Below are 25,621 nucleotides of genomic sequence, written 5' to 3'. Positions count from 1 at the left end.
GAACGTGGATCATCATACTGACCATATTCAATGGCGGATTTTAATCGGGCATCTGAATGAGTTGAGCCAAATGCGTTGCGTACAAAACGTCTTCTACGTCGCAGGTCGTCTTCCCAGTAATCCAGTCTCCAGAAATCATGGAGTTGGCTAGAAAAGTAAAGAAGCTTAGTTAGGCGCTACTCATTTTGGGGTGGCACACAAGTTTCATGATCTACAGAGAGAGAAATGCTCCACACTCCAAAACCAATTGTGCAAAACAGTACAGTGCAGCACATTTACAGTGCTCACAAGACACAGCGGAGGCAACCATAGATTATTAATTAATTTAGGACCGGTGAGGACATCAAGGTATGAGTCATTCTGAGGTTGCATACACCGTGTATAGACAACAGGTACACTCAGTCACCCATAGGTTGCATTCTCCTGAATATTAGTCCAGCCCACAATGTAGCTCCACCCACTTTGCATAGGAAACAAATACACTTTAAAATATCTAGTGATCGCTTTAACAGCTCACATTTATTATTTTCTGAGAACCAATATACATACAAAGAGTGCAAAATGGCTTTGTATTTACATGTTAAACATCTTAAAGTAGCCAGTTGTAAATCAATTCTTATATTACGAAAAAGCATTAATCACGAGCAGCCCATTTACTAATTCTGCATCAAATTACAGATATTAATGACACACAGCTTGCTTTCTTTTACAGTGGTTTTAACACGGCTTGTAAATCAAAGAGCAATCTTACTATAAACAGTTTGCCTCTTAATGGCTACGGGTCCCTCAGCAGCCTGGAATTTATACGCATAAAATATGACACATGAATTTGGTGAAACCATGATTAAAATAACATGCTGAAATATTCATTGGAATGATTCCCTACTGCCCCCAGCGAGCGAAGAAAATTGCAATTTTATTCATTATTAATAACACTGAATTAGAGCTGCAAAAATATTCCAGCATGTGGTAATTGTTGCGGTGAATTATTACCCCACACTAACGTGGTGACTGTACGACTTTATGGCTGCTAGAGAAAGCAAAGCATTACAGGCCGTGGCCACTCGCAGGGTAAATGGCTTTTGTATTCCCTTGTAAATCACACACATGTCTAATAACTGGCAGGAACAAACACACTAATGCTGCTATTTTGTTTTACAGGACATGATTATGTAAAATCACATAAAGCTTGCTTTTATAGGTGGTCAAATAAAAAAAGTCATATTCAGGTTGTTTTATCCTGAGGTGGTTTATCTTGAAGTTGGGATATCGGTGTCACAAAGAAGTAGATATCAAAATCCTTTGCTTATTGAGTCTATTACAGGAAATACCATATACTAGGTGTAGGTTTATGTTGTCACTCTAGAGGGAATAAGCATACTTAGAATTGTCTTTGTGTCAGCTCTGTGTGTAGGGGTCCATACCTGGTCACAAAACCAAATAAGTCATACCCCGTACCACCCAATGAGCTCAACCCACCACCTTGCTAAACCTCCAAACTATTGTATGGCGAGAAGATTATCACACATGAATAAAACTAGATGGACCAATCTGTTTTTTCCTGTAGTCAAAATCTATCTTAATAAGATCGAATGAAGACTTTGGGAAGAGATTTTTGCATGTAAGACTGCAAGCAGGGCATTCCTACCTGTGTGTGGAGGCGTATGCTGGTGCTATAATAATAATAATAATAATAATAATAATAAGACTATAACAAGCATATTAGTATATATAAATATTTTAACTACACAAATATAAAGGGAAAATAACGCGTTTTAATTAAGATGCCTAGGTTGCTTTCAATGATGAGAGACATGTCTCGTGTTATTGATGATGAAAATAGTTCTGGAGCAGAACATATTGTAGGAGGTGAAAAGCATCACTGTGAGGAATCTGTTATTTGCAAACATCGTAGGCAGTAAGTACCTTACTAGACTTCTCAACATCATCTCCAGACACAATAAGCCCACAAATACTGCAAGTTAGGCTGATGTGAATTCACCAATTACAGCTATTGTTAAGTGTTACCAAGTAAAACAGTGGCCTCACTTTGAGTCATTCATGTTATCCTCATTGGGAGATGACCCTCGTGAGGCTGAAGAACCGTGACGGATAACTCTGCCATTGTACAGGTTCTGCACCAGCATGTAGTACAGGGCACCAATTAAACAGACTGTACGTGCTACAATTTGCATAATTATTTCTTATTCACAGCATTACAGTTCACATTGAGTAGTACTGAACACTCCTCCTGTATAATTTGCCAGCTTGCATTGACTTATACTATGCAAAACTAGCCGTGGGTGTCCTGCATTAACGATAAGTGACATGATGCTGTAATGGTATTTTATTTGTTTATTAACTGTATTTATTTGTAACCGGTAAGTTAATCAAAGTGAATGTTGGGACACCCACATATTTTCAAGTAGAGCCTTTATAAACTCTCTCTCTATACACCTATAGTTTTTGTAGATCATCAATGGACATCTCTATTTTTAGATTCTATATTGTGTTTAATATACTTACAACAAAGGCCACTGGAAATGTTACAGTACATAAAGGCTTGTTTGAAGGTATGAAGTTTTACTCATCCTGTCAACTTGCATTAGATACGAGATCAATGGGTACAAAGCGGTAGTAAAATATTTTAAAAATCAAGTTACATGTTAATGCAAGCTGGTTTGAATTAAGATGTGGTATTCATATCTTATGCCCAAGTATGCGTGGAGCAAGGAGACATGTAGAATAGACCTTGTCCATTACCTTCCTACAATCTCTCGCTACAGTACACGTACACTTTCTATAAGTACCTAACAGTAAAGATAATTAATGCATATAAAGAACTGCGCAACTTCCACAAGTAACATTTTATTTTAAAAGGTCTTGATGTCCACGAGTCTGGGTTTCACTAGTAACTGATCCCTGCAGTTTAATTTACATCACAAATCAAACCACTGGTGAAACATGCAGCATTTTCCTAATCGCTCTCATCGGTCTAACCTTTTTTTTTGGGCAAATAAATGGAGTCCAGTGGATGGAAAAGCTTTACATGCAGCTGAAAGATAAAAGTCATGACACTGAGAGTGCATTAAGAAAATATATCTAATTGCAACTCCCAAAGCCAAAGAGCCCAGTTTAAACCTGACACTACTACAGAAAGCAAATTGTGGCTATCATCCCAGGTGCTGATATGACCAAATACATTCCATGAAATGGAATATAACATTTAGACACAAGTTCATTTTTCAGTTCTCTAGGTTTCTCAGTGCTCGCTCTTTATGACGTTTGTTACATTAAAATAAAAGTTGTTACAAAAGAAATGTAACGGTGGAAAAGAAAGCTTTTTTTATATTCACATTAGTTTTAAAAATGAATTTTCTAGAATCCAGCTTATTTAACTATACCTTAAATTCTTTTTTTGTTTTCTTTTACAGTAGAGTTAGTTTACAGTTACAGAGGATAAGAGGAAGTTTTATTTAAAAGGTAATGCAAACCCGATGCAACACTATATGCTTTAGATAACATTTATTAACATAAACATAAGTTTGTTAACCTAATGTTGTACATTAGAAGAAAAAAAGACTGTCACTATTGTTTTAAACATAACTTAATTCATTTCTTTTTTGCATAACTTAAAAGATGAAGCTGGATACTGCAACTTCATAGAATAACTTCTGAAATGTCCTCAGATACACACTGTTGCTGCCTGACAGATTGTAAATGGCGGATCGTAACATCTGTAACCGTGGGAATAAACTGAACTGCACTGATTTAAATAGCTACAAATGGAAGGAAGGTCAGTCATTCACTACATTGTTGTCAAATAGCAGCAACAGTGTGTTGGGTTAAACAAACAATTTATAATAAACAGCTTGTAAGTCACACACATTTCTAAAAACTGGCAGGAACAAACACACTAATGTTATCACGTTTTACAGGAAATATGCCTGTTTTCTCCTATGTACAGCACTGAGGACCCTTTGTGGCACCATATAAATAAAAGATAACAATAAAAGTAATAATTTCAGGCAGAAGCCCTGTTTCCAAGTACTAAGAGCTATTCCAATCAGTTGCAATACCAAGCTTAATGATTTTAATTCGGTAGCATAATTGTTTTTGAGGCGTTCCCCTTTAAAATAAAGAAACAACACAGAGACGCTGAAGTCATTCTCGCAGTTCATCTGGCCCTCAATGACATATCCCTCATCACTAAGCTGTAAATAATCACTAGTTGTGTGACTATGGGCCCTTGCACACGTGCTGCACATGACATGGGTTCTTAATGCTGGCCAAATGCAAGCAATCACATGCAAAAAAAACAACCATTCTATTCTATGTCCACATTAATTTCCACTGAGACATATATATGAAAGCAGGTGCGCTGCAGTGTGCTTATTTTGGATACTGCTCACTCCCTTTCAGTGCGCATTGTGTACATACCCACTAGGGTTGACAAGAGCTGTTAGACGAGCATTGTGCTGTATTTCCTCTATCCATGTCAATAGCACACTCATACCAATGGCCCATTCATTTCAATTGTGTTGTGCACTAGATGTAGAAACTTCACTGAAACGAACAGGTAACTGAAATGAATTGGCCATTGACATAAATGGTGCTTCACAGCATTCTTATTTTTTTCAAACATCAATAGAGATTCATTTAATCTCTATTGATGTGTGATCAAAGCAGAGAGGTCCCTGGGACTTTCCTCATAGTCACATTTCATGGTGGCTAGCGTGGGAGGGTGGTTGTGATTGGCTGAGTGGCAAATGGGAGTACTTGTCAATTAATTTCACTCATTCTGAGGTGGGGCTCCTAGAGGAGCAGTTCATATGATCTATGTTGGTGTTTTTTCTATTTATTTATTTTATTTCCCATGTATTATAATTTAAAGAAGACTGCCTGTGGATTACATGAATAATAATTTAATTGGATTACAAAATAAGAAAATCCAAATGGATTACAAATAAAAAAAAAAAATATTAATAAATTGGTAAATGAGTTTTTGGAGAGATTTAAAAATAGTTGAGTTACATGTGTGTTTTTTTTTAAAAATATTTTAGTATAATGGACTGGGACCACTGAAGTGGCAAAGTTGTCCCTTCGACTATGAAAGGGAGGACCCCATGGTGCAAATTTTTCTGTTAATACAAGCACAGAGGCTGGTTAAGGAATCTGAGGAAGGGGGTGGCTATGCTGCCCATTTGATCTCTTTAATTCATTTCAATAGCCCACTCATTTCAATGGTGTTCCTATAGGTAGCACACATCCTAGAAGCACTAGTGAAATGAATGGGGTATTGAAATGAATGGGAAAAGCTCCACACTGTTTGCATTCTGGACAAATGTGAATATCATTTGCAGGTGAACCACAATATCATACAAAGGGGCACATTTATATCACTTATATGTGTTTTCACATGCGGTATGCACTATGTTTTGACACAATGCCAGCTGATTAGGGCCCTTATAGCTTTGTAGAAAGCTTAGAGACGGTCACAATATTATGGAGTAAGCAAAAGCAAGAGATTGGTTTAGATAGAGGAGTCCTGGAGCACACTCAAAAATATCAGGTCCATGAAACTGTGATGAAAAATAAAATTGACTCATGACATGATGAAAAAGAAACATGAAACAAAAATATATTGCAGGTTCTTTAAAACTAATAGTTTAGGTTACCTTACACTCATCAATGTATTTGTCAAATACTGTCAAAAATCTGCTTTGGTAGTGACATTAAAATGACCACTCCCATCTTAGGACATCATCATTTGTAAGACTGCATGAACACAGATGTCTAGAAAGGCGGCAGAAGTGCAGAGTCGTCATTACAAGTCGTAAAATGTTTTTACATAATAAAATGCTCCGTCACGCTCTATGTAGCACAGTATATGGAGACGTGCACATAATGGTACAAATGGGAAACGTATACCACACATTTTTACCACGTGTCGCCAGCTGCTGATATTTTTCACTGTTTATCACTTGCACTAGAAGATGTTTTACCTCAATAGAAAATACATGGGATAAGATGTAGGCATATCAACTCTGTAATAGCAGTCCAAAGACCTGGCTACAACACAACAACCTATACATTTCATATCCATTCAACGTACTCATGTACATAAATAATATGAACTTAACAATATGGCAGGATGACTATGGGCTATTCATAAATAGATTTACAGCTAGTGCTTAGTTCACATATCCACTTGTCAATAGCTTAATCAACTTCATATTTTTGCTCTAAAGAAAGACATTTTTAAGTATTATAACCATCGACACAGGAACATGACGAGACACTAAAGGTCAGGGCTCTCAAACCAGTGATCTTAATTCCAGGGTCTTGACCTTCAACAAAAGGTCATTTTCAAGCCCTCTATAGAGCAATTTTACACTCAAGAACAATTGACTTATTGAAATATAGTATGCTCATAAACACAGCAGGGGGATTCACTATGTTAGTAATGATGAGTAAAGCCAGCTAAAGTGGGGAAGAAACATTGAGGACATGAAAGAACATCTACAAATAAAAATGTGAAAAACACTGCCCTAAAAATTCAATCACTATTCGCCTACTTTTTGTTAGTAATACTAGTGTAATACATCAGAACACAGTCTGGATGGTTGGTTCTCCTGCTCTCAAGGTTCTCAAGGTTACTTATTACTCAAGTTTAGAGATCAAAATACAAATACATGTGAACCACAAATGATTCTAGAACTCTACAGACTCTGTGACTGCATATTAGACAAGGAAAGTCAGATATCTTGACATTTTGGGAAAAGTAGAGTTCTATAGTAGGGAAGTTTGCCAAAGGGGTATTTTCACTGTCAACTGTGTATTTTAACTTGTTGCTACTCTGACAAAGAGGCCTGTGAAATCTGACCAGGTCACCTCCCCACCACACATAATAAAGCAAATATTATATATATATATATATATATATATATATATATATATATATATATATATATATATATATATATATATATATATATATATATATATATAAAAACAATTACAATAGATAGTGCAGCGCGTAACTCTGTGAAGATAAACAAGTTCCAATTCAAATATTGTCCTTTGGAAGAAGTAGGTATCCTATGTTCAGGAGGCTGCCAAAATTCCCACAAAGCCAGATGGTGGACTGGAATAAATCTAAAACAAAATAAGTAGGAGGGGGCGCCACATAGTATAATACTGTATTCAACAATACAGATAGGTGTACCACAAGCCAGAATTTTAGATCACCAAGTGGATATAGGCACTCAGGTGTTAGGAGTGAATCAGTAAGGAAAAAAACACACACTCAGGAGGAAATATTTCCAAGACCACCAGCACCATACCAATATGCGTACCAGATAAAAGAACTTTAAAGCTTATCTGTAGGTATAGTTGGTCCCTTCATAGATTAGAATAACTTTGATTCCCCTTCAGGCTGGTGGAGTGTTGTTGCTCAACATTTACAGGATCACAGACAGGCACTTCATATATCCTCAGTAATAACCATGTTTATATGAAGAAAAAAGGTTCTCATAGTGTAATACCATATGATTACATATTTATTGCAGAGTAAAATACAGATGTACACTTACATTAAAGATTAAGATATATGCTTATCTGGGTATCTTTAAGCTGGAACAGGACAGCAGGATCCAATAACTATCACGCTACCTCATTGCCAGAGATACAGGTCACTGAGTCTTTAGGGAGATAATCCTCAGCAAGGTTCAACAAAGAACACGCTGCCACGCGGTCGCACTGACAGTTCCTTCCTGCGACCCTCAATAGACTCCGCCCACCTGACGTGTATATACACACACACACATCTACTATATAAAAGCCTAGTGGCGTGTGTCTGTGTGTGGAAAAAAAAACAAAACAAGCTGCAGCGCCACCTGCTGGGCAAAGATATACACTAAATTCTTAGTGTGTGTGGAAAAAAAACTCAAAGGGCTGAAATTTGGTATACTAAGATGTTTTTAATTTGTTAATTTAATTTGTTAATTGTTAAAAGTGTTTATAAAGATTTAAAAAAATAATATATATATATTTCTTGAAGAAGTGACAGTTGGGAGTGGTTGGTGGTTGTCGGGGGTGACAGTTGGGAGTGGTTGGTGGTTGCCGGGGGTGACAGTTGGGAGTGGTTGGTGGTTGCCGGGGGTGACAGTTGGGAGTGGTTGGTGGTTGCCGGGGGTGACAGTGGGGAGTGGTTGGTGGTTGCCGGGGGTGACAGTGGGGAGTGGTTGGTGGTTCCCAGGGGTGACAGAGCGAGAGGAGTGTGATACTCAGGACCGCTGAGAGAGATCCCTGTGTCTGGATAGACATCTGGATAGATGTGGCGATAAAGATGAAGGATGAGGTGATGGAGAAAAATGATGAGGTGGTGACATGTGGACAAAACCATGTTAAAAAAGGGCGCTTGCGTTGGGAAGTAACGCTCTTCCCCTGAGGAGGCCTGGGCTATGGCCCAAATGCATGACAAGAACCTTTTTAACACCTTAAGTAGCTTGATTTGACTAGAATGCATGAGTATCATGCACGGGTTAACTTGTATATATCTGTATACATACATATATACACACACATATATATATATATATATATATATATATATCATATGGACAAAAATATTCACACTTGACCATTACCCCAACAGGGACTGTAATGCTATTGTATTCATATTCACATACTTTAATATGGAGGTGGTCCCCCTTTTACAGTGACAGCTTGAACTCTTCTTGGAAGGCTTTCTACAAGATGTTGGAGTGTTTCTGTGGGAATTTGTGCCCATTCATTCTGTAGAGCATTTATGAGGTCAGGCACTGATGTTGGATGAGAAGACCTGGCTCGCCATCTCCGTTCCAGTTCATTTCAAATGTGTTCGATGGGGTTGAGGTCAGGACTCTGTGCGGGCCAGTCAAGTTCTTCCAGACCAAGCTTATGAAACCATGTCTTTGTAGTCCTTGCTTTGTGCACTGGCACACAGTCATGTTGGAATAGAAAAGGGCCTACCCCAAACTGTTGCCACAAAGGTGGAAGCATAGCATTGTCCAAAATGACTTGGTATGCTGAAGCATTAAGATTGCCCTTCACTGGCGATAAGGAGCCTAGCCTAAACCCTGAAAAACAGCCCCATACCATTATCCCTCCTCCACCAAACCTTACAGTTGGCATAAAGCAGTCAGGCAGGTAACACTCTTCCGGCATCTTTCAAACCCAGACACGCCCATCTGACTACCAAACAGAGAAGCGTGATACATCACTCCACAGAACACATTTCCAATGCTCCACAGTCCAGTGTCTGTGTGCTTTACACCACTTCATCCGACGTATGTCATTGGCCTTGGTGATGTGAGGCTTGCATACAACTGCTCGGCCATGAAATCCCATTCCATTAAGCTCCCGCAGAACAGTTTTTGTACTTACATTAATGTCAGTTGAAGTTCGGAACTCTTCAGCTATGGAATCAGCAGAGCGTTGGCAACTTATGCACCATGCGCCTTAGCAGTCCTTGACCCCGCTCTTTGATTTTACGTTGTCTTCCGAGTTGCTGTTGTTCCAAAATGCTTCCACTTTCTAATAAGATCACTCACAGATGACTATGGAATATCCAGCAGGGATGAAATATCATGAACCATCTTATTGCAAAGGTGGCATCCTATCACAGTACTACGCTTGAAGTTACTGAGCTCTTCAATATAATTATATATATATATATATATATATATGCACATCTACACACATACACACAGCATGTGGCTCACATTTGTAGCCAGAAGCACAATGATGAAACGCACACAAAATCACCTCTCTTAATTCAGTCACAAGTACCTTTCTTCCCCAAATATATATATTTTTACCTTAACTTTAACCCATGTTTTTGCGTTCATTATTCATGCAACACACTTCTTTGAGAACACACGCCAGAGACCACTAAAGAGCATCACCACACAAGATTAAGGCTCCAAAATCAAATGTGATAAGTATTTCTTGACTATTAACATAGGTGGACAAACTTGTAGTAGCACACACGTTATATAAAAACAAAACACCTTATAAATAGCACTTAAAATTTAGTGCACATGTGAAAAAGCATAAAAACTAAAATATTGTATGGAACGTATGTGTCAAATTACCACCTCAACAGAAAAAGTTCAGATTTACAAACATTATTTTCTCGACAGTGAATGTTGGATCAATAAATTCAAAATAACCAGTGCTTTTTTTTTTTATAAGAAAAAGGTGCCGGAACTCACACCACGTAGTCACTCACAGTACACACACCGTCCAACACACGTTAGTTGTGCAACAAAACATAACGGTCGCCGCCCACAGTAAGCACTCAGTGTGCGACCACACGACCAATCACAAGCTGAGCAGCGCCACAAGCTGAGCAGCGCCATCACCAGCGCGGACGAAGTACGCATGCATCGGACTCGACACACAAGCAGCCCGCACGCACAGTTTTAATGATTTTGCCGCCGACCCGCTACACTCGACAGGGCGATTCAAGTCCACGTGGACCAAACACCAAATGTTTAAAAGTTACTTTCAAAACTTGGAAAATCCATCGAAAAAAGAACTCGGTTCCGGTGAGTTCTAGGACAAAAAAATCTCTGAATATATCTATTATAAGGAATTCAATGAACTTTTACTCTATTTTAGCTAAAGTTAATTCAGAAATACAGCAATTTTTAAAAATGTTTACAAGCTTTCTGTCACCACTGCATATACAGACAGACAGCTATAGTATACAGAGGTGTTTCCTTCTCCCTGTTTTGTTTACAAGAAAGATACACTGATATATGTTATATTGTACAATTATTTGTGCTACCCAAGTAAGGTCTACAACAGTCTAAATACTCAGCATTGTTGGCTTACTTTGTAATAAAGAGAATCATTGCACTACATGTACTTTGGAGGAAAATTTTGTACCATTGCCGTTTCACAAGCAGAAACAGCAAATTATGTTTTTGTGCAAAATCCAATAAACCTCTATTATAATCCTTTTATAAAGTTCCATGAGAGTTCTCCAGGAACAAACTAATCTCATGATAATTATTATAAATGCCTATAATCAAAGCATGAACCATTTAAAGCAGGGAGACTGTTTTCAATCAAGCTGGTTGCAGTTTGCTAACCTTTGGAGCATTCGGCTACAATTATCCATCCAGCCAATAGCTTACATGCAATAAAGGTGGAAAATGACTTGGTCAATAAATGTGCAATAAAGTACTATAAAAAAAACCTTTAGAGTTCACCAAGTTTTTAATTGTATTCTAAACGATAAAGTGGAACTACCAAGGAGCTCATTAGTCGGTAACTAACTTTTATGCATAGACTATAATAACGACACTACCAAAATAAAAAAAAATTGTCTTTAAAAAAACAACAAACTTTCTATTTAACAATAGCAAATAAAACAAAAAAGCAAATCATGTATATCTCACCCCATTGTACAATTCAACGTGCAAAAGATATTACTTATCCAGTGGAGCACCTTTCGTAAATCACCCTAAGAGCCTTATAAATAAAATGAAGCAGTCTGCAGCTACTTATTTGTATATCTACTGCATGTTAGTACATAAGTATTTTCAATATATTGATGCCATTATCGAATATGTAAAAGAGTTAGCCTAGTTTGTCATCATTGTCCATGTCTAAGGCACCAGAAAACTGCAGCGTTGGACAGTTAATACAACAAATTGTACAAACAAATCATATATAGAAACAGAACAATCCATAGTAGGTGGAGGAGATGAAGACATGAGACAGAGAGTAGAAAGGGCCCTGCTCATGAGAGCTTACAATCTATTTTTATTGTGCAGTTTGGTAAACTGAATTCTTGTAGTGCAAAATCACAAGTAAATTACTAGCAGTCCTGGATTCGAGTAAAGGCAATATAGGTTGGGAATATGGTAGGGAAGCAAGGACGACACTCTGCTCAATTTGGGCTTAGTTAGTTTTATCTTTTTTATATTAATTATTATTACAATGAGCATGGGCTTATTAAGGACTGTATTATTGTCACATATTTTCTAGACGTGGAGTATTATGGAGATGCGTGGATATCAGTAATGGTCTACTGAACTAAAAGAAAACGGAAGCACCCAAAAAAAAAAAAAGTGATGGAAAGAGAGCGAGAGCGAGTGCAAGAGAAAGCGCGAGAGAAAGAGACAGCGCGAGAGAGCGAGAAAGAGTCAGAGACAGCGCGCGAGAGCGAGAAAGAGTCAGAGACAGCGCGAGAGAGCGAGAAAGAGTCAGAGACAGCGCGAGAGAGCGAGAAAGAGTCAGAGACAGCGCGAGAGAGCGAGAAAGAGTCAGAGACAGCGCGAGAGAGAGAGAAAGAGCGAGAGAGAGAGAGAGCGCGAGAGAGAGAGAGAGCGAGAGCGAGAGAGAGAAAGCGAGAGCGAGAGAGAGAAAGCGAGAGCGAGAGAGAGAAAGCGAGAGCGAGAGAGAGAAAGCGAGAGCGAGAGAGAGAAAGCGAGAGCGAGAGAGAGAAAGCGAGAGCGAGAGAGAGAAAGCGAGAGCGAGAGAGAGAAAGCGAGAGCGAGAGAGAGAAAGAGAGAGCGAAAGAGAAAGAGAGAGCGAAAGAGAAAGCGAGAGCGAGAGAGAGAAAGCGAGAGCGAGAGAGAGAAAGCGAGAGCGAGAGAGAAAGAGAGAGCGAGAGAGAGAAAGCGAGAGCGAGAGAGAGAAAGCGAGAGCGAGAGAGAAAGAGAGAGCGAGAGAGAGAAAGAGAGAGCGAAAGAGAAAGAGCGCTAGAGAAACAAAACCCAACCCCAAATTTGTATTGTTTGATCATGAGCAAACAATAGCTTCCAGATCTCATATAAGCAAGCGAAGACTGATAAAATTCTGGGAAATGACTATACATGATAAGTATGGCTTTCATCTGCATTAAGTTAAACCCCAGCATTCATTTCACTTTTCCTATGTGAATAGGACAGCTGGGGCTAGAGCACGGCGTACAGTTCATTCTGCACACACAGGTTACAATGGAGGCTGACTCGCCAGAACATGGAACACTATTAGGGCCTAAACTGCAGGGAGAACAGGAAAAAAACAATACACATAAACCAGATTCAGCAATAGGAAAAACAAATCTTATTCCACAAGGTTCAGAACTGCCAAAGAACGTTGGGTTTAGATGATAACAAAATTAAAGCAATTTTAGTTACACATGCAGAATTATGAGGCAAAAACAAACAAGTCAGATATAAAATATAGTGCCCTGCAGCCAGAAAGAACAGCGTTTCACTCACAATTCCCAGATGTGCAGACAGGAAATTTATGACAGCACATTGAAAAGCAAGGTCCCAATTGTAAAAACTTGTGCATTTATTTGGCTAAGGATAATCATTGAAGTTGACCTTTCCCCAAACATTTCTCAGCTGTGTTAAAATGATCTAAAACCATTGCCAGATTTTCTTTAAATAACACTGATTACCCTACTCCCCCAAAAAACAATCCAGAGCCCAAAGGCCGTATCACACTACTTGCACGTCCATACCAATAGGCTTTCAGCAACATGCCACAACCTTTCCTTAGGAGTCACTGATGTAATATAATCCCGAATACTAGGAGAACCAAAACCAAACAATCTTTCACTTTCTGTAGAGTATGATATATGGGAAGATTAGTCCAACTCAGATTTTCCTTGATCATTTTTTTAGGTTCACTCACAAATGCAAATTCAAGGTGATTAGGATATAATCTATAATAGTTCAGTGTGGAATACGGATTATTACATTTAATATCTCCATAGGGCACAGTTATATGGCCTTAGAAAAATATGTATACTTTGTACTAGTATTTATCATAAGTAATAGGTTTGAAAATCTGGTTATGTATCTTCTAAAATACACACCATGTAATGCACTGCTTTCCAGTGCAGACAAGAATCTGCAAGACACACATTATCATTAGGCAATGCTGATGTACAACAGACAGGGCATGTGCCCTTTGCCTAAATCTCCAGGGGGCACCTGTCCCAGGACAGACCCTCTTTTCAGATAAGGTTCATCATTTATTTTTAAAACAATGATAATGACGGCTGAAGAATGTGGAGGTCCCAGTGTGTTTCCTGCCCTGGTGCCCTTATTTCTGTTCTCCGCCAATTTATTGGGTCCCAAGTCGGACATTTTTGTTCTTTTTTCCTTCTGTATATTTCAGAGAACCATGTACAGATGGCTGCTTGTGTTCTATAGACATGTTCACAATGTATGTAGCAGAGTAAAGGGAAGCATAATACTCTATATTCACATTAGATAAGACAGATACTGTCCACCTTGGGTTCAACAACAAACACAATCAGGTCTGTGCATTAGATACAATTCTATCTAATCAGCTGATGTGTGATATCTTATCCAGAATTTTGGTAAATATGGTCGGACGATAACCACCATCAGCAAGTGTGTGCGGTCATCTTCTAGGGGCAGCAAGTCGGCTTATTAGTTAGCACTTCTGCCTCACAGCACTGGGGTCATGAGTTCGATTCCCGACCATGACCTTATCTGTGTGGAGTTGTATGTTCTCCCTGTGTTTGCGTGGGTTTCCTCCGAGTTCTCCGGTTTCCTCTCACTCTTTAAAAACATACTGGTAGGTTAATAGGCTGCTATTAAATTGACTCGAGTCTCTCTGTGTATATGTTAGGGAATTTTAACTGTATGCTCCAATGGGGCAGGAACTGATGTGAGTTCTTTGTGCAGCACTGTGGAATTAGCGGCGCTATCTAAATAGCTGCTGATGATCTCCTAGCCCGAGTGACACTGGTAGATACGCACCTGCGTGGTCCATGCACCAAACAAACAGGATTCATCCAATCTGGCCACCTATGTGTGTGCTCAAACAGAACACCGATCAGTCAGTCAGCTCTTGGGCAAGAGTCAGGAACGGCCTATGTGCGACCAGCATAAGGGCAATGAAAATAAACCTCCCTGGACAATGTAAGTTCCTGCAGCTGGAAATCTCCATTATATATACGAGGATAGATTCACTAGCGACACTGACTTGACTATGTAAATCCTACGGGAAATAACCCACACAAAAATGAAATTTCCCCCTTTTTTACATAGGGAGAAGGATCAGGATGATTATATGCACAAAGGAGCAGAGTTTTCACAATTTGCATACAAGTATGTGACAGGTGCCACTTTACTGTGTGTGGTCCTCAGTCAACCACTAATATTAAAAATGGCAGAATACACTGAAAGTGCTGTAAGGAGCAGCTGCACTGTTTTATTTGGGATGGTAGTAACAAGACAGTGTGTGTCCCAAAAATAATCAGCAGTGTAATAATAGACATCTTGGAGTTGATAGGGCAGTATGTAGTAATAGATTTAACATAAAGTCCTAAAAAATACATGTCCGTCCAAACCTTACACGTTCTATGGAACAAATAAAGTAACACAATAGCAAATAAACAACTAAAACACAATGCGTAACAATAACAATACACTAGGAGAAGCAGTAAAGCTGGAATAATTTGGGACGTTTCCAGACATATTATCAGACATATTATCAGTATGAAGCTGGAAGGGACACGCCATAGTGGAAGGAGACAATAAGACTCGTCTCCATCATGATTAGACCTGTGAGATACGGATGATTATGGTATCCTCCTGACAGTGAAGGCAACTGGGAAAAAGGTGCAGGAAGATTATTTCGCCAGAAAGTAATTATGCCGAGGCTGAGTGTTACCATTTATCATGGCTGAAAAATGACACTCACTGTTAGCCAAGGGAAACTGCTTTTCACGTGCTGCCATAGAGATCAATACACAGCACATTTCCTCAAGCAAAAAAGTAATTATATAACAGCAAACTTCACAATCAATATCCAGTCAAACCAACTCTGTGTCTGCGGTGCAGACATGAAGGTAAGTCACTTTGTCAGCTGTCGCTGGCTACGCTTCAGATAACGCATTGCATGCTGGAACAGGACCAACATCAACATGCCAGGAGGGGTTAACATTCATCTCATGCACCTTTACATTTTACTATAGGACATATAGGTTAGAAGGAATGTACTGTGCCGAATAAGCAACTGTCAAAATATTTCAGGAAATAAATGAGAACGGGGCTTCACCAAAGGGTTAAACATGTATTGATTTAATGGTCTTTTATTTGTTTGCAGAGCTATCGTTTCTTATAGTGAGCCTAAGAGACTAAAGGCTTCACTTCCACAGCAAAGATGACTTAATATCCTTGATATTTCCCCATTAACTTCTTGAGTACTGTGTGTCTGGGCCAATATGACCAGACCAATTCTCACGTTTCCTCTAGAACAGCAGTGTCCAAACTCAGTCCTCAAGAGCTACCAACAGGTCATGTTTTCAGGATTTCTTTAATCATGCACAGGTGAGCTAATCTATTTGGCTGGGTCAGTTATTATCCCACCTGTTTCTAGAGACAGAAATCCAGAAAACATGACCTGTTAGTAGTCCTTGAGGATGGAGTTTGGACAACTCTGCTCAGGGGAGGGCTGGCAAATTTTAGAAAGGGGGACAAGACTTGACTAAGCAGATTATTTTAATGGAAAAAAATGCAGATGGCCCACTGACCCGGCCCAAGGTAACATACTATGGGACCGGCCCAGGGTGCAGATATCCCCCTGCCACCCAGCCCAGCCCGCCCCTGCCTCTGCTCTAGAAGTTGCTTTCACTAAAAATAACTTCTTTCGCAGTCTGACCAAATTAATTTTAGATTTACTTCTTATAGTAGCATATTGGGATACACATCTATTTTGGACATTACTAATATATATCTAAACTAGTTAATATCTGTACTTATTATGTTATTTCTAATGGTTTTTTTTTTTTTAAACATTTTTGGAAAATTCAGCAAACACATTAACTCGCCCTTCTCTATGGAATCCCCACTGATGACTTCACCAAGGTTTCAGGGTGGAAGAATGACTTCCTGCGTGCAGCATTCTATACTGAATATTGGGTTGGACTGATCTGGTGGCCGGGGATCTCACATTACAGTTAATGCCAATAATACAACTACCAGCAGCTGACAGTGAATCAACAGGGTAAGTCTGTACTGCCTAGTGCACTAAGACACAGCACAGTGGAGAGTACAGTTACGTCTCTTGCTCAAAGTTGCTATTCTTTGTGCATTACCCTTATAATACACAAGTTTCAGATGGAAACAAAAGGAAGAGATATGCAGAAATATTTTTCATATCCAGATGTGTTTTACACTCACTGACCATTATGGATTCCATTCAAAAACACTGTCCAAATGAGTCATGTAAAAAACAATATAACTATTGAAATATCACTTATATTTGCAGAGTAACAATGTCCCTCCCATGAAATCTAAGGACAATATTGTGCATGATATTGTTGATATTTTACATATATCAATGTCACTTGAATGTATGTGTGTAAGGAGATATAGATCTCTCTCTCTCTCTCATATATATATATATATATATATATATATATACACACACAGTCAGGTCCATAAGTATTGGGACATCGACACAATTACCATATTTTGGGCTCTATACACCACCACAATGGATTTGAAATTAAACTAACAAGATGTGCGTTAACTGCAGACTTTCAGATTTAATTTGAGGGTATTTACATCCAAATCAGGTGAACGGTGTAGGAATTACAACGGTTTCTATATGTGCCTCCCACTTTTTATGGGACCAAAAGTAATGGGAAAATCGACTCAAAACCTATTTCATGGACATGTGTGGGCTATCCCCTCGTTATTTCATCATCAATTCAGCAGGTAAAAGGTCTGGAGTTGATTCTAGGTTGACATTTGCATTTGGAATCTGTTGCTGTCGACTCTCAATATGAGATCCAAAGAGCTGTCAATATCAGTGAAGCAAGCCATCATTAGGCTGAAAAATCAAAACAAACCTATCACAGAGATAGCAAAAACATTAGGTGTGGCCAAATCAACTGTTTGGAACATTCTTAAAATGAAAGAACGCACCGGAGAGCTCAGCAACACCAAAAGACCCGGAAGACCACGGAAAACAACTGTGGTGGATGACAGAAGAATTTTTTCCCTGGTGAAGAAAAACCCCTTCACAACAGTTGGCCAAATCAAGAACTCTCCAGGAGGTAGGTGTATATGTGTCAAAGTCAACAACCAAAAGAAGACTTCACAAGAGTGAATACAGAGGGTTCACCACAAGATGTAAACAATTTGTGAGCCACAAAAACAGGAAGACCAGATTAGAGTTTGGCAAACAACATCTAAAAAAGCCATTAGACTTCTGGAACAACATCCTATGGACAGATGAGACAAAGATCAACTTGTACCAGAGTTACAGAGTGATGGGAAGAGAAGAGTATTGAGAAGGAAAGGAACTGCTCATGATCCAAAACATACCACCTCATCAGTGAAGCATGGTGGTGGTAGTGTCATGGCGTAGGCATGTATGGCTGCCAATGGAACTGGTTCCCTTGTATTTATTGATGATGTGACTGCTGACAAAAGCAGCAGGATGAATTCTGAAGTGTTTCCGGCAATATTATCTGCTCATATTCAGTCAAATGCTTCAGAACTCATTGGACGGCGCAGATGGACAATGACCCGAAGCATACTGCAAAAGAGTTTTTTAAGGCTAACACGTGGAATGTTATGCAATGACCAAGTCAATCACCTGACCTGAATCCGATTGAGCATGCATTTCACTTGATGAAGACAAAACTGAAGGGAACTAGCCCCAAGAACTAGCAGGAACTGAAGACATTTGCATTAGAGACCTGGCAGAGCATCACCAGGGATGAAACCCAGCGTCTGGTGATGTCTATGTCTTCCAGACTTCAGGCTGTAATTGACTGCAAAGGATTTGCAACAAAGTATTAAAAAGTGAAAGTTTGATGTAGGATTGTTTAGTTTGTCCCATTACTTTTGGTCCCTTAAAAAGTGGGAGGCACATATAGAAACCGTTGTAATTCCTACACTGTTCACCGGATTTGGATGTAAATTCCCTCAAATTAAAGCTGAAAGTCTGCAGTTGAAGCACATCTTGTTTGTTTCATTTCAAATCCATTGTGGTGGTGTATAGAGCCCAAAATATAAGAATTGTGTCGATGTCCCAATATTTATGGACTTGACTGTATATATATCTCTATATATCTATATATACAAACACACACACACTAACAAATTGCATCCCCTTACCTTCCCATTACATTTTCCATACCACCACCTCTAAATTTCCAAGAAAATATATATTTTCCCACAATCAATTTAAAAAGTGTAAGTTTCCTATTAACATGTATTTACAAGATCTATGCGTGTGTAAGTGTTATAAGTATAATAGCCAGCAATGTTATTACTTAAACGTCTTTTTCACTAAAGTACGGCTCAATGCTACAAACCTATTCAGTAGGTCGACAAAGGTTATAGTGCAGAGAAAAATCAGTAGGTTAGTTGGGGAAAAACAAACTGACATGCAATTTTCAGGCTGATTTATCAGTGGAAAGCTAAAATTGATAGTTTGGCATTACTGGGCGCAGGCAACATGAGACAGCTGTTACAAAGCCTTCGTCCTGATTTAGCCACATCGATCAATAGAAGCCTATACTGTTTCAATTTTGCAAATATTGATTTTTTGATATAACCAGCGCAGAGGCATTTATCATCAACTATATAAGAAAAATAAATAAATCACATTTCATATACTCCTCTATATTTTTTTTTATTTACAGTACTTTAGACCTATCAAATACTTAATTTAATATTTATGGAATGTTGAAAGTCAGATATATTACGCTGTTCCTTCTGTGCTATAAGTTTCTCCCCACCACCATGAATGTGAGTTTAGGGGTAATACACTTGGGCATACCTCGATGAGGGAAGCAATTAACTCAGCAGTGCACAGATGAGACAAACACTTCTTTATTATAATTAGGGGGATAGATGTTAATACAATTGTATTTCTATATGTAAATTCTTTATTTATCTGCTCAGGCTTTCAATGTTTATGTATGGAGTAACATGGGACTTACACCTGGTATTATTTCATCAATATTGGTCCACAGTGTGACATATTACAGAAATAAAGGAAATATTACAGCCACACTTGGTGGATAGAGGGCTTACACTTAGCGGAATCACAGTCCTAGAACCCTGACACACTACAGAGTACATACGTGGCACAATCCAGCATGATTAAAAGGGAGATATGCTTTGTGCGGTGACACCTACTCACCCACTTTGTGTATAGCTATGCAGAATGCCTAAGCTATATGACACCATGTGTGTTTCAATGTATGTTCTAATTTTATTTAAAAACAAACACCCCCCTGGTAAAACCCTTGAACTTGATATTTCCAATCTTATAAAAAGTATCAGATCATCAGATGAGACACTCAGCACATATGGAAGATTACGGGGACACCCACATCAATGTTTTGAGTACACAGTATACCACTGCAGCCAGACACAACAGGACGGTAGTGTTTGATCCTATACAAGGTGTTTGTTCATATCTGAAGAGTTCCAGCGACAAATATTACAATGGCAGAAGTGAGACAAATTAAGAGTCCCGGTGTCATCTCTGCACCCACCAAATATTTACGTATTTGGTGAATATCAACTGGGCCTAACTGAACATAGGGAATGTTTCCTGATTAAATGTGATATATTTATAAATAGGACTCATTAAACAAACAACAAGAGACATGTGTGATTAAATTTAGATTTATTCTCTCTCTCTAGATGCTCACCTCCAGGTAGTGAAGTAGTTAAAATTCACAATCGCTGCCATGCATCAGAGAAAGCAATTCTGTGTCATTTCCAAAGGTTAATCTAATTTCTTCTGTTTAGATGATTAAGTATTGAATTGGATTTAAAAGACATCTATCCATATAAAATGAAGAGCAAGAGACCGCCCACATCATGCGGTCAAAGGGATAATGTTGCTAATAGATTACAGGGGGGGAGCTCTTAATTACACTAGAGAACATAGAATATATGTGTAAGTCTATTTTGTGAATGTAATAGACAATAATGGTATAACCATCCTATAGCATTTATAGTCTAATTAGGCAGATTGAGATATGTAAATCGAAAGCTGTTCAGCACTTTACCTATACATCCACGTGTTGATGACAGGTTAATGTATAAGTCATGACTTGGCTATATACCAATGCTACATTGATCTAAGAGGTAAGCTAGGTACACACTACAGGTTCTTCAACTAATTATCGTACCAATCACACGATAACCGACTGTTAGATCCGATATCGCATTAGTGTGTACTCTCCCATGATCATGTTTTATTGAACAAAAGCACATCGGATCGCTTGATTGGATATTATAAACAAACTAAAAATTACTATCAATGATGGAAAGATGTCGGGCAAATATGGAAGTGTGTACGCACTTACAACCAGCAGTGGTGGCAGATATCTACAGAGTGTATGGAGTCCTGATCTATTCAGCAGATGGTTATGACAGATGAAGACCACAGATCTAAAGGTAAATTGTGTAGGTGTGTATGCATGAATCGGCATGTTCATCAGTGCTTTCAGTCATTGGTAAAAATGTTACAGAAACTACATCTGCAGTGATTTTCTATAGTGTGCACCCAGCTGTAGGATTTCAGGTTACTATTAAACCAGGCGATGACATTCCAAATCACCAAGTCCACTATCTGGTTTTTATTCACTAATTGTGTAATCTATTTATACAAATGTTATCATTTTGACGACTGGCATTTGAAGTTGTATTGTTTTCTGAAAACATAAATAAAGTTCTTTAAAAAAACAAAACGCAATCCCATACGTAAGAAACAGTAAGAGATAAAGAAATAAACAGAAGCTATCATTACTTTTATATTATTGTTAATGCAAATGTTATGGCTGTCAATCACGTCATTTTGCCCCCCCCCCCCCCCGCGTCAAAATGACGTTTTTGGTGCAGGGCCAAAATGACGCGACTCGTTGTGAATCGCGTCATTTTGATGAGCGAGTTCCGTATGCGGGACACTTGCCCGCTCTCCCGGGAGTCCTATCTGAATTTTGGGAGTCTCCCAGACATTCCGGGAGAGTTGGCAAGTATGATTAAAGTGCTGCAGTGTATTTATCTTTTATAAGGTCATCTTTCTGCAACCATCAGTTTTCAGTAACTATAGGTCAATATAGGAGCAGTAAATAATTCAGCCTGTATACTGCAGTCAGTCTAAGCAAGGTCAGACCTGCTTTTCTGGGACCTGATCCTGATGTGGTTCTATAAAGCCAGGAAAGCTTTATATTGTATTGTAGTGAAAATAATGCCATTTTAGGCAAAGAAGTAAAGTTATTTATGGGAACCAAGATCAGATAAATAATCTAGAAAAAAAAAGAGTTTCCAAACCAATTTATATTTTTAAGGCAAAGGTTTTTCCTCACAAATGGAAATAATTCCACCTTTCTGAACCTTAGACATTGCATACATAAACGTATACATCCGTATCATTCCTTTTTTTACCCTGCCCTGTAGACTCTCATATGAACAGGGCAATCTGATTGTTCACGATATTGAAGAATGAAGTAATTTGATTTATATTTATCCCCAACAAATGCCTTCTTTCTAGGGCACAAGAAAAACATGTGGGTACTGTATGTATGCATGGATTGTCCATTCACCTAATGTGAGTGCCAATGGGAAGTGTTGTTTACCCATTTAAATCACTATAAAGTCATTAACCTCTTTTCAGGATGTTTAGGACAGCAATCCCCAAAGCCACCCCTCTATTGCCCAGATACTGCTACAAGAGAGTGACACTGTTTCACTACAACCAGATCCTCCACAATGTGCTCATCATCCAAGGATCACAGGAAATTCCTACTGTGGGCAAAGTTTAGAAAACATGACCCTCTATAATTATTTAATGGGGAGACAACACTGTCCATCAGCACTGATATTACACCACTAGCTGCCACCACCATCAACTCTAAAAACAATTTCCCCTACAGAATCCTTTTCAAACTCCTCACCACCACTTACAAGGCTCTCTCCAACTCTACTGCCCCTTATATCTCTAACCTCCTCTCCATTCACACTCCTGCCCGCCCCCTGCGCTCGGCCAACGACCGCCGCCTCTCCTCCACCTTATCACCTCTTCCCACTCCAGAATCCAAGACTTTTCCCGTGCAGCCCCCCTTCTCTGGAACGACCTCCCTCGTTCCATCCGTCTCTCTCCTACTCTGTGCTCCTTCAAACATGCACTCAAAACTCACCTCTTCCTCAAAGCCTACCAACCATCTACTTAACCCCCATCTCCTCCCTTTGCTCGTCCTCCCTTCTCTCCTCTTGCCTCAACTGGCTCCTCTTGTGCCTGGTCTGTTTACCCTCCCTTAGGATGTAAGCTCGTATGAGCAGGGCCCCCTCCCCTCCTGTCTCCATACCTGTTCTTCCGCTCCGTCTTTACTGCATATGACTGGCCGGAGTTTCTGAAGTATTGGTACTTTTTGTTCATTGTTCTGTATGGTTTCACCCTGTATAGTCTACTGTTAGTACTGTGTGCGGCGCTGCGGATACCTTGTGGCGCCTAACAAATAAATGATAATAATAATAATAATAATGTTTCAGTCTATATGATGTATTGGAGTAGTGAAGGGAAGCTATACTTCCCATACATTGTCAAAAGTCCTATTACCATGAGGCAGATTTGTAGACTGCCATTAATTTGAATGTTTTAGAGACTGATGAAGGTTTATGAGACAACTTAAAGAGCAAGTAAAGCCACTATTTCACATGAATATATTAATAAATATCAAAACCTGTATCACTGAGCAAAGTAATTTACATTAAATATATGTTTATACTTAACTTTAGTTTCATTATTAACTATCCCAATATATAATACAGAGTGTGACATGAACGTCACTATACAAGTTGCGGGTATCCTGCATGTGAACCTTCTAACAAGTGTATAAGCAGACACATAGCATCTATAAGAGTTTTTACATGCGGTTTTGACTTTTTTTTTTTCACACACCACCAGTGGGTAACCTGCCTTAGGGAACAAACTTAAAAATGTTGATGGAGTTTCAGCTGCCTATAACAGAGAGGGAAGGTGATAATGTCTTATCTAACATAGCTGCAGTGGAATGTCGGGTTAACACTGACCAATGTATTTTACCTTGTTGGTTCATATCTGAAAATTTAAATTTTGGGTTTAGCAGTCCTTTGTATTCCTTTGATGAAATCAAGATAGCCTTGTCTCATGCTGTTGGCATTTATTGCTCGTTTCAAAGAAGGCCATATGTTCAGATTTCCCTAATCTACGTTGTTATTCTATCTAAAACATATGCATGTCTTTCCATTGTTTAACAAAACAAGTCATTAAACATCATTCATTTTAAAAGTGGTATTAAATTATTGAACATTAACTCATATGTCGCAGGTGAAACTAAATAATATACGACACTAATATACAAACACACATTTTTAGACCAAGAAGAATTAATACACTTTAAATGATTTGGGTCTGGTTATTGAATTACAGACGTAATTTATAGTGAACAGGTGCCATGGTTTGGTAATATATGTGCTCAACGTCTGACTGCTGACCAGACAGTAGTCAGCCTAATTTTGTGCAAGATTTCTACTGCAGTGTGGATTAAAAACACTGACTGATAGATGGGTGAGGTGCTGGGCCCAAAAAGAAGAGTCAGTCCCAACCATCAAAATATTTTACATTTTAATCACAGCAGCATATAGTCTGGTTCCTATTAATATTATTTGTAGTTTAGAGGTGGTAAGAGAAGTAAGTCTCAAACTATAGAAGTAAAATCAATTGTTCGTGTAGGTACCTATCAGAATGAGATCTCCTTGCTCTGGTAGATGGGCATCCACAGAATGATCACTAAGAACCACATGTTTATTCTAGAAGTTATATTATATAAATTTATATCAGTGCAGAGTTCAACACGTATCCATCTTTAATCATCTGCATTTTGTATAACATATACACACACATTTTATATAATTTATATATGTATAATCTATATCAATAAGCAACAATATGCAAAACCACAAATTTAGCCACTAAGGTGCAAGAAAACGTACAATGTACCGAGGACAATTACTCACTAGCACAATCTACTATTTCCTTCTGGTTTGTTTATTACAGGCGAATGGGAATAAGAATGGCAAAAAACGGCATTATGTGTGAAGCAGTGATTTAGCACTGTCACTAAAATGACACAGACTAATGGGTCCTGATCTATAATAAATTGTCCAGTTAATCCCCTATATGTCTTCCACGCACTATAGGGCTGTCTGTATTGTGAGATAGAATGGTCATACACCACCATAACCAAGTGTCTATATCATCAGACACCCTCTGTCTGGCGACTGGCAAATAACTCATTACTTGCAGTCTAGCTTCTGAATGGATCTGACCTGAAATCATTAATCAACTTGAATGAAGAGGTGTAAACAGGATTCAGCATGGGAACCTACGGGTTTAAGGTTTGCACCGTAAACAAAATACTATTATGAACCACTTCATTATATTTAATTCCAGCACCTTACAACAAGCTTCCTATATACACAAACTGAATGGATACAAGCTTAATTCATAGAAGCATAGACATTGGTGGCAGAAGAGAACTTACAGATCCATCTAATCTGCCCTTTCATGT

The 25,621-nt window shown here is 38.6% G+C and overlaps 1 protein-coding gene across 5 annotated transcripts in view; it reads right to left on the bottom strand.

Annotated features, from left to right (window-relative positions):
- The window catches only part of NBEA (neurobeachin), a 468,711-nt gene that overhangs the window by 169,319 nt on the left and 273,771 nt on the right, over window positions 1–25,621 (bottom strand). For all 5 annotated transcript variants that reach the window (XM_075198991.1, XM_075198992.1, XM_075198993.1 and 2 more), the window contains one exon: window positions 23–147. In XM_075198991.1, coding sequence (XP_075055092.1) covers window positions 23–147 — 125 coding nt within the window. The remainder of the gene's footprint in view (window positions 1–22; window positions 148–25,621) is intronic.

This window comes from Mixophyes fleayi, chromosome 2 (assembly GCF_038048845.1).
Source record: "Mixophyes fleayi isolate aMixFle1 chromosome 2, aMixFle1.hap1, whole genome shotgun sequence".
NCBI classification, from domain to species: Eukaryota; Metazoa; Chordata; class Amphibia; order Anura; family Limnodynastidae; genus Mixophyes; species Mixophyes fleayi.
This window is presented reverse-complemented; position numbering and strand designations above follow the sequence as displayed.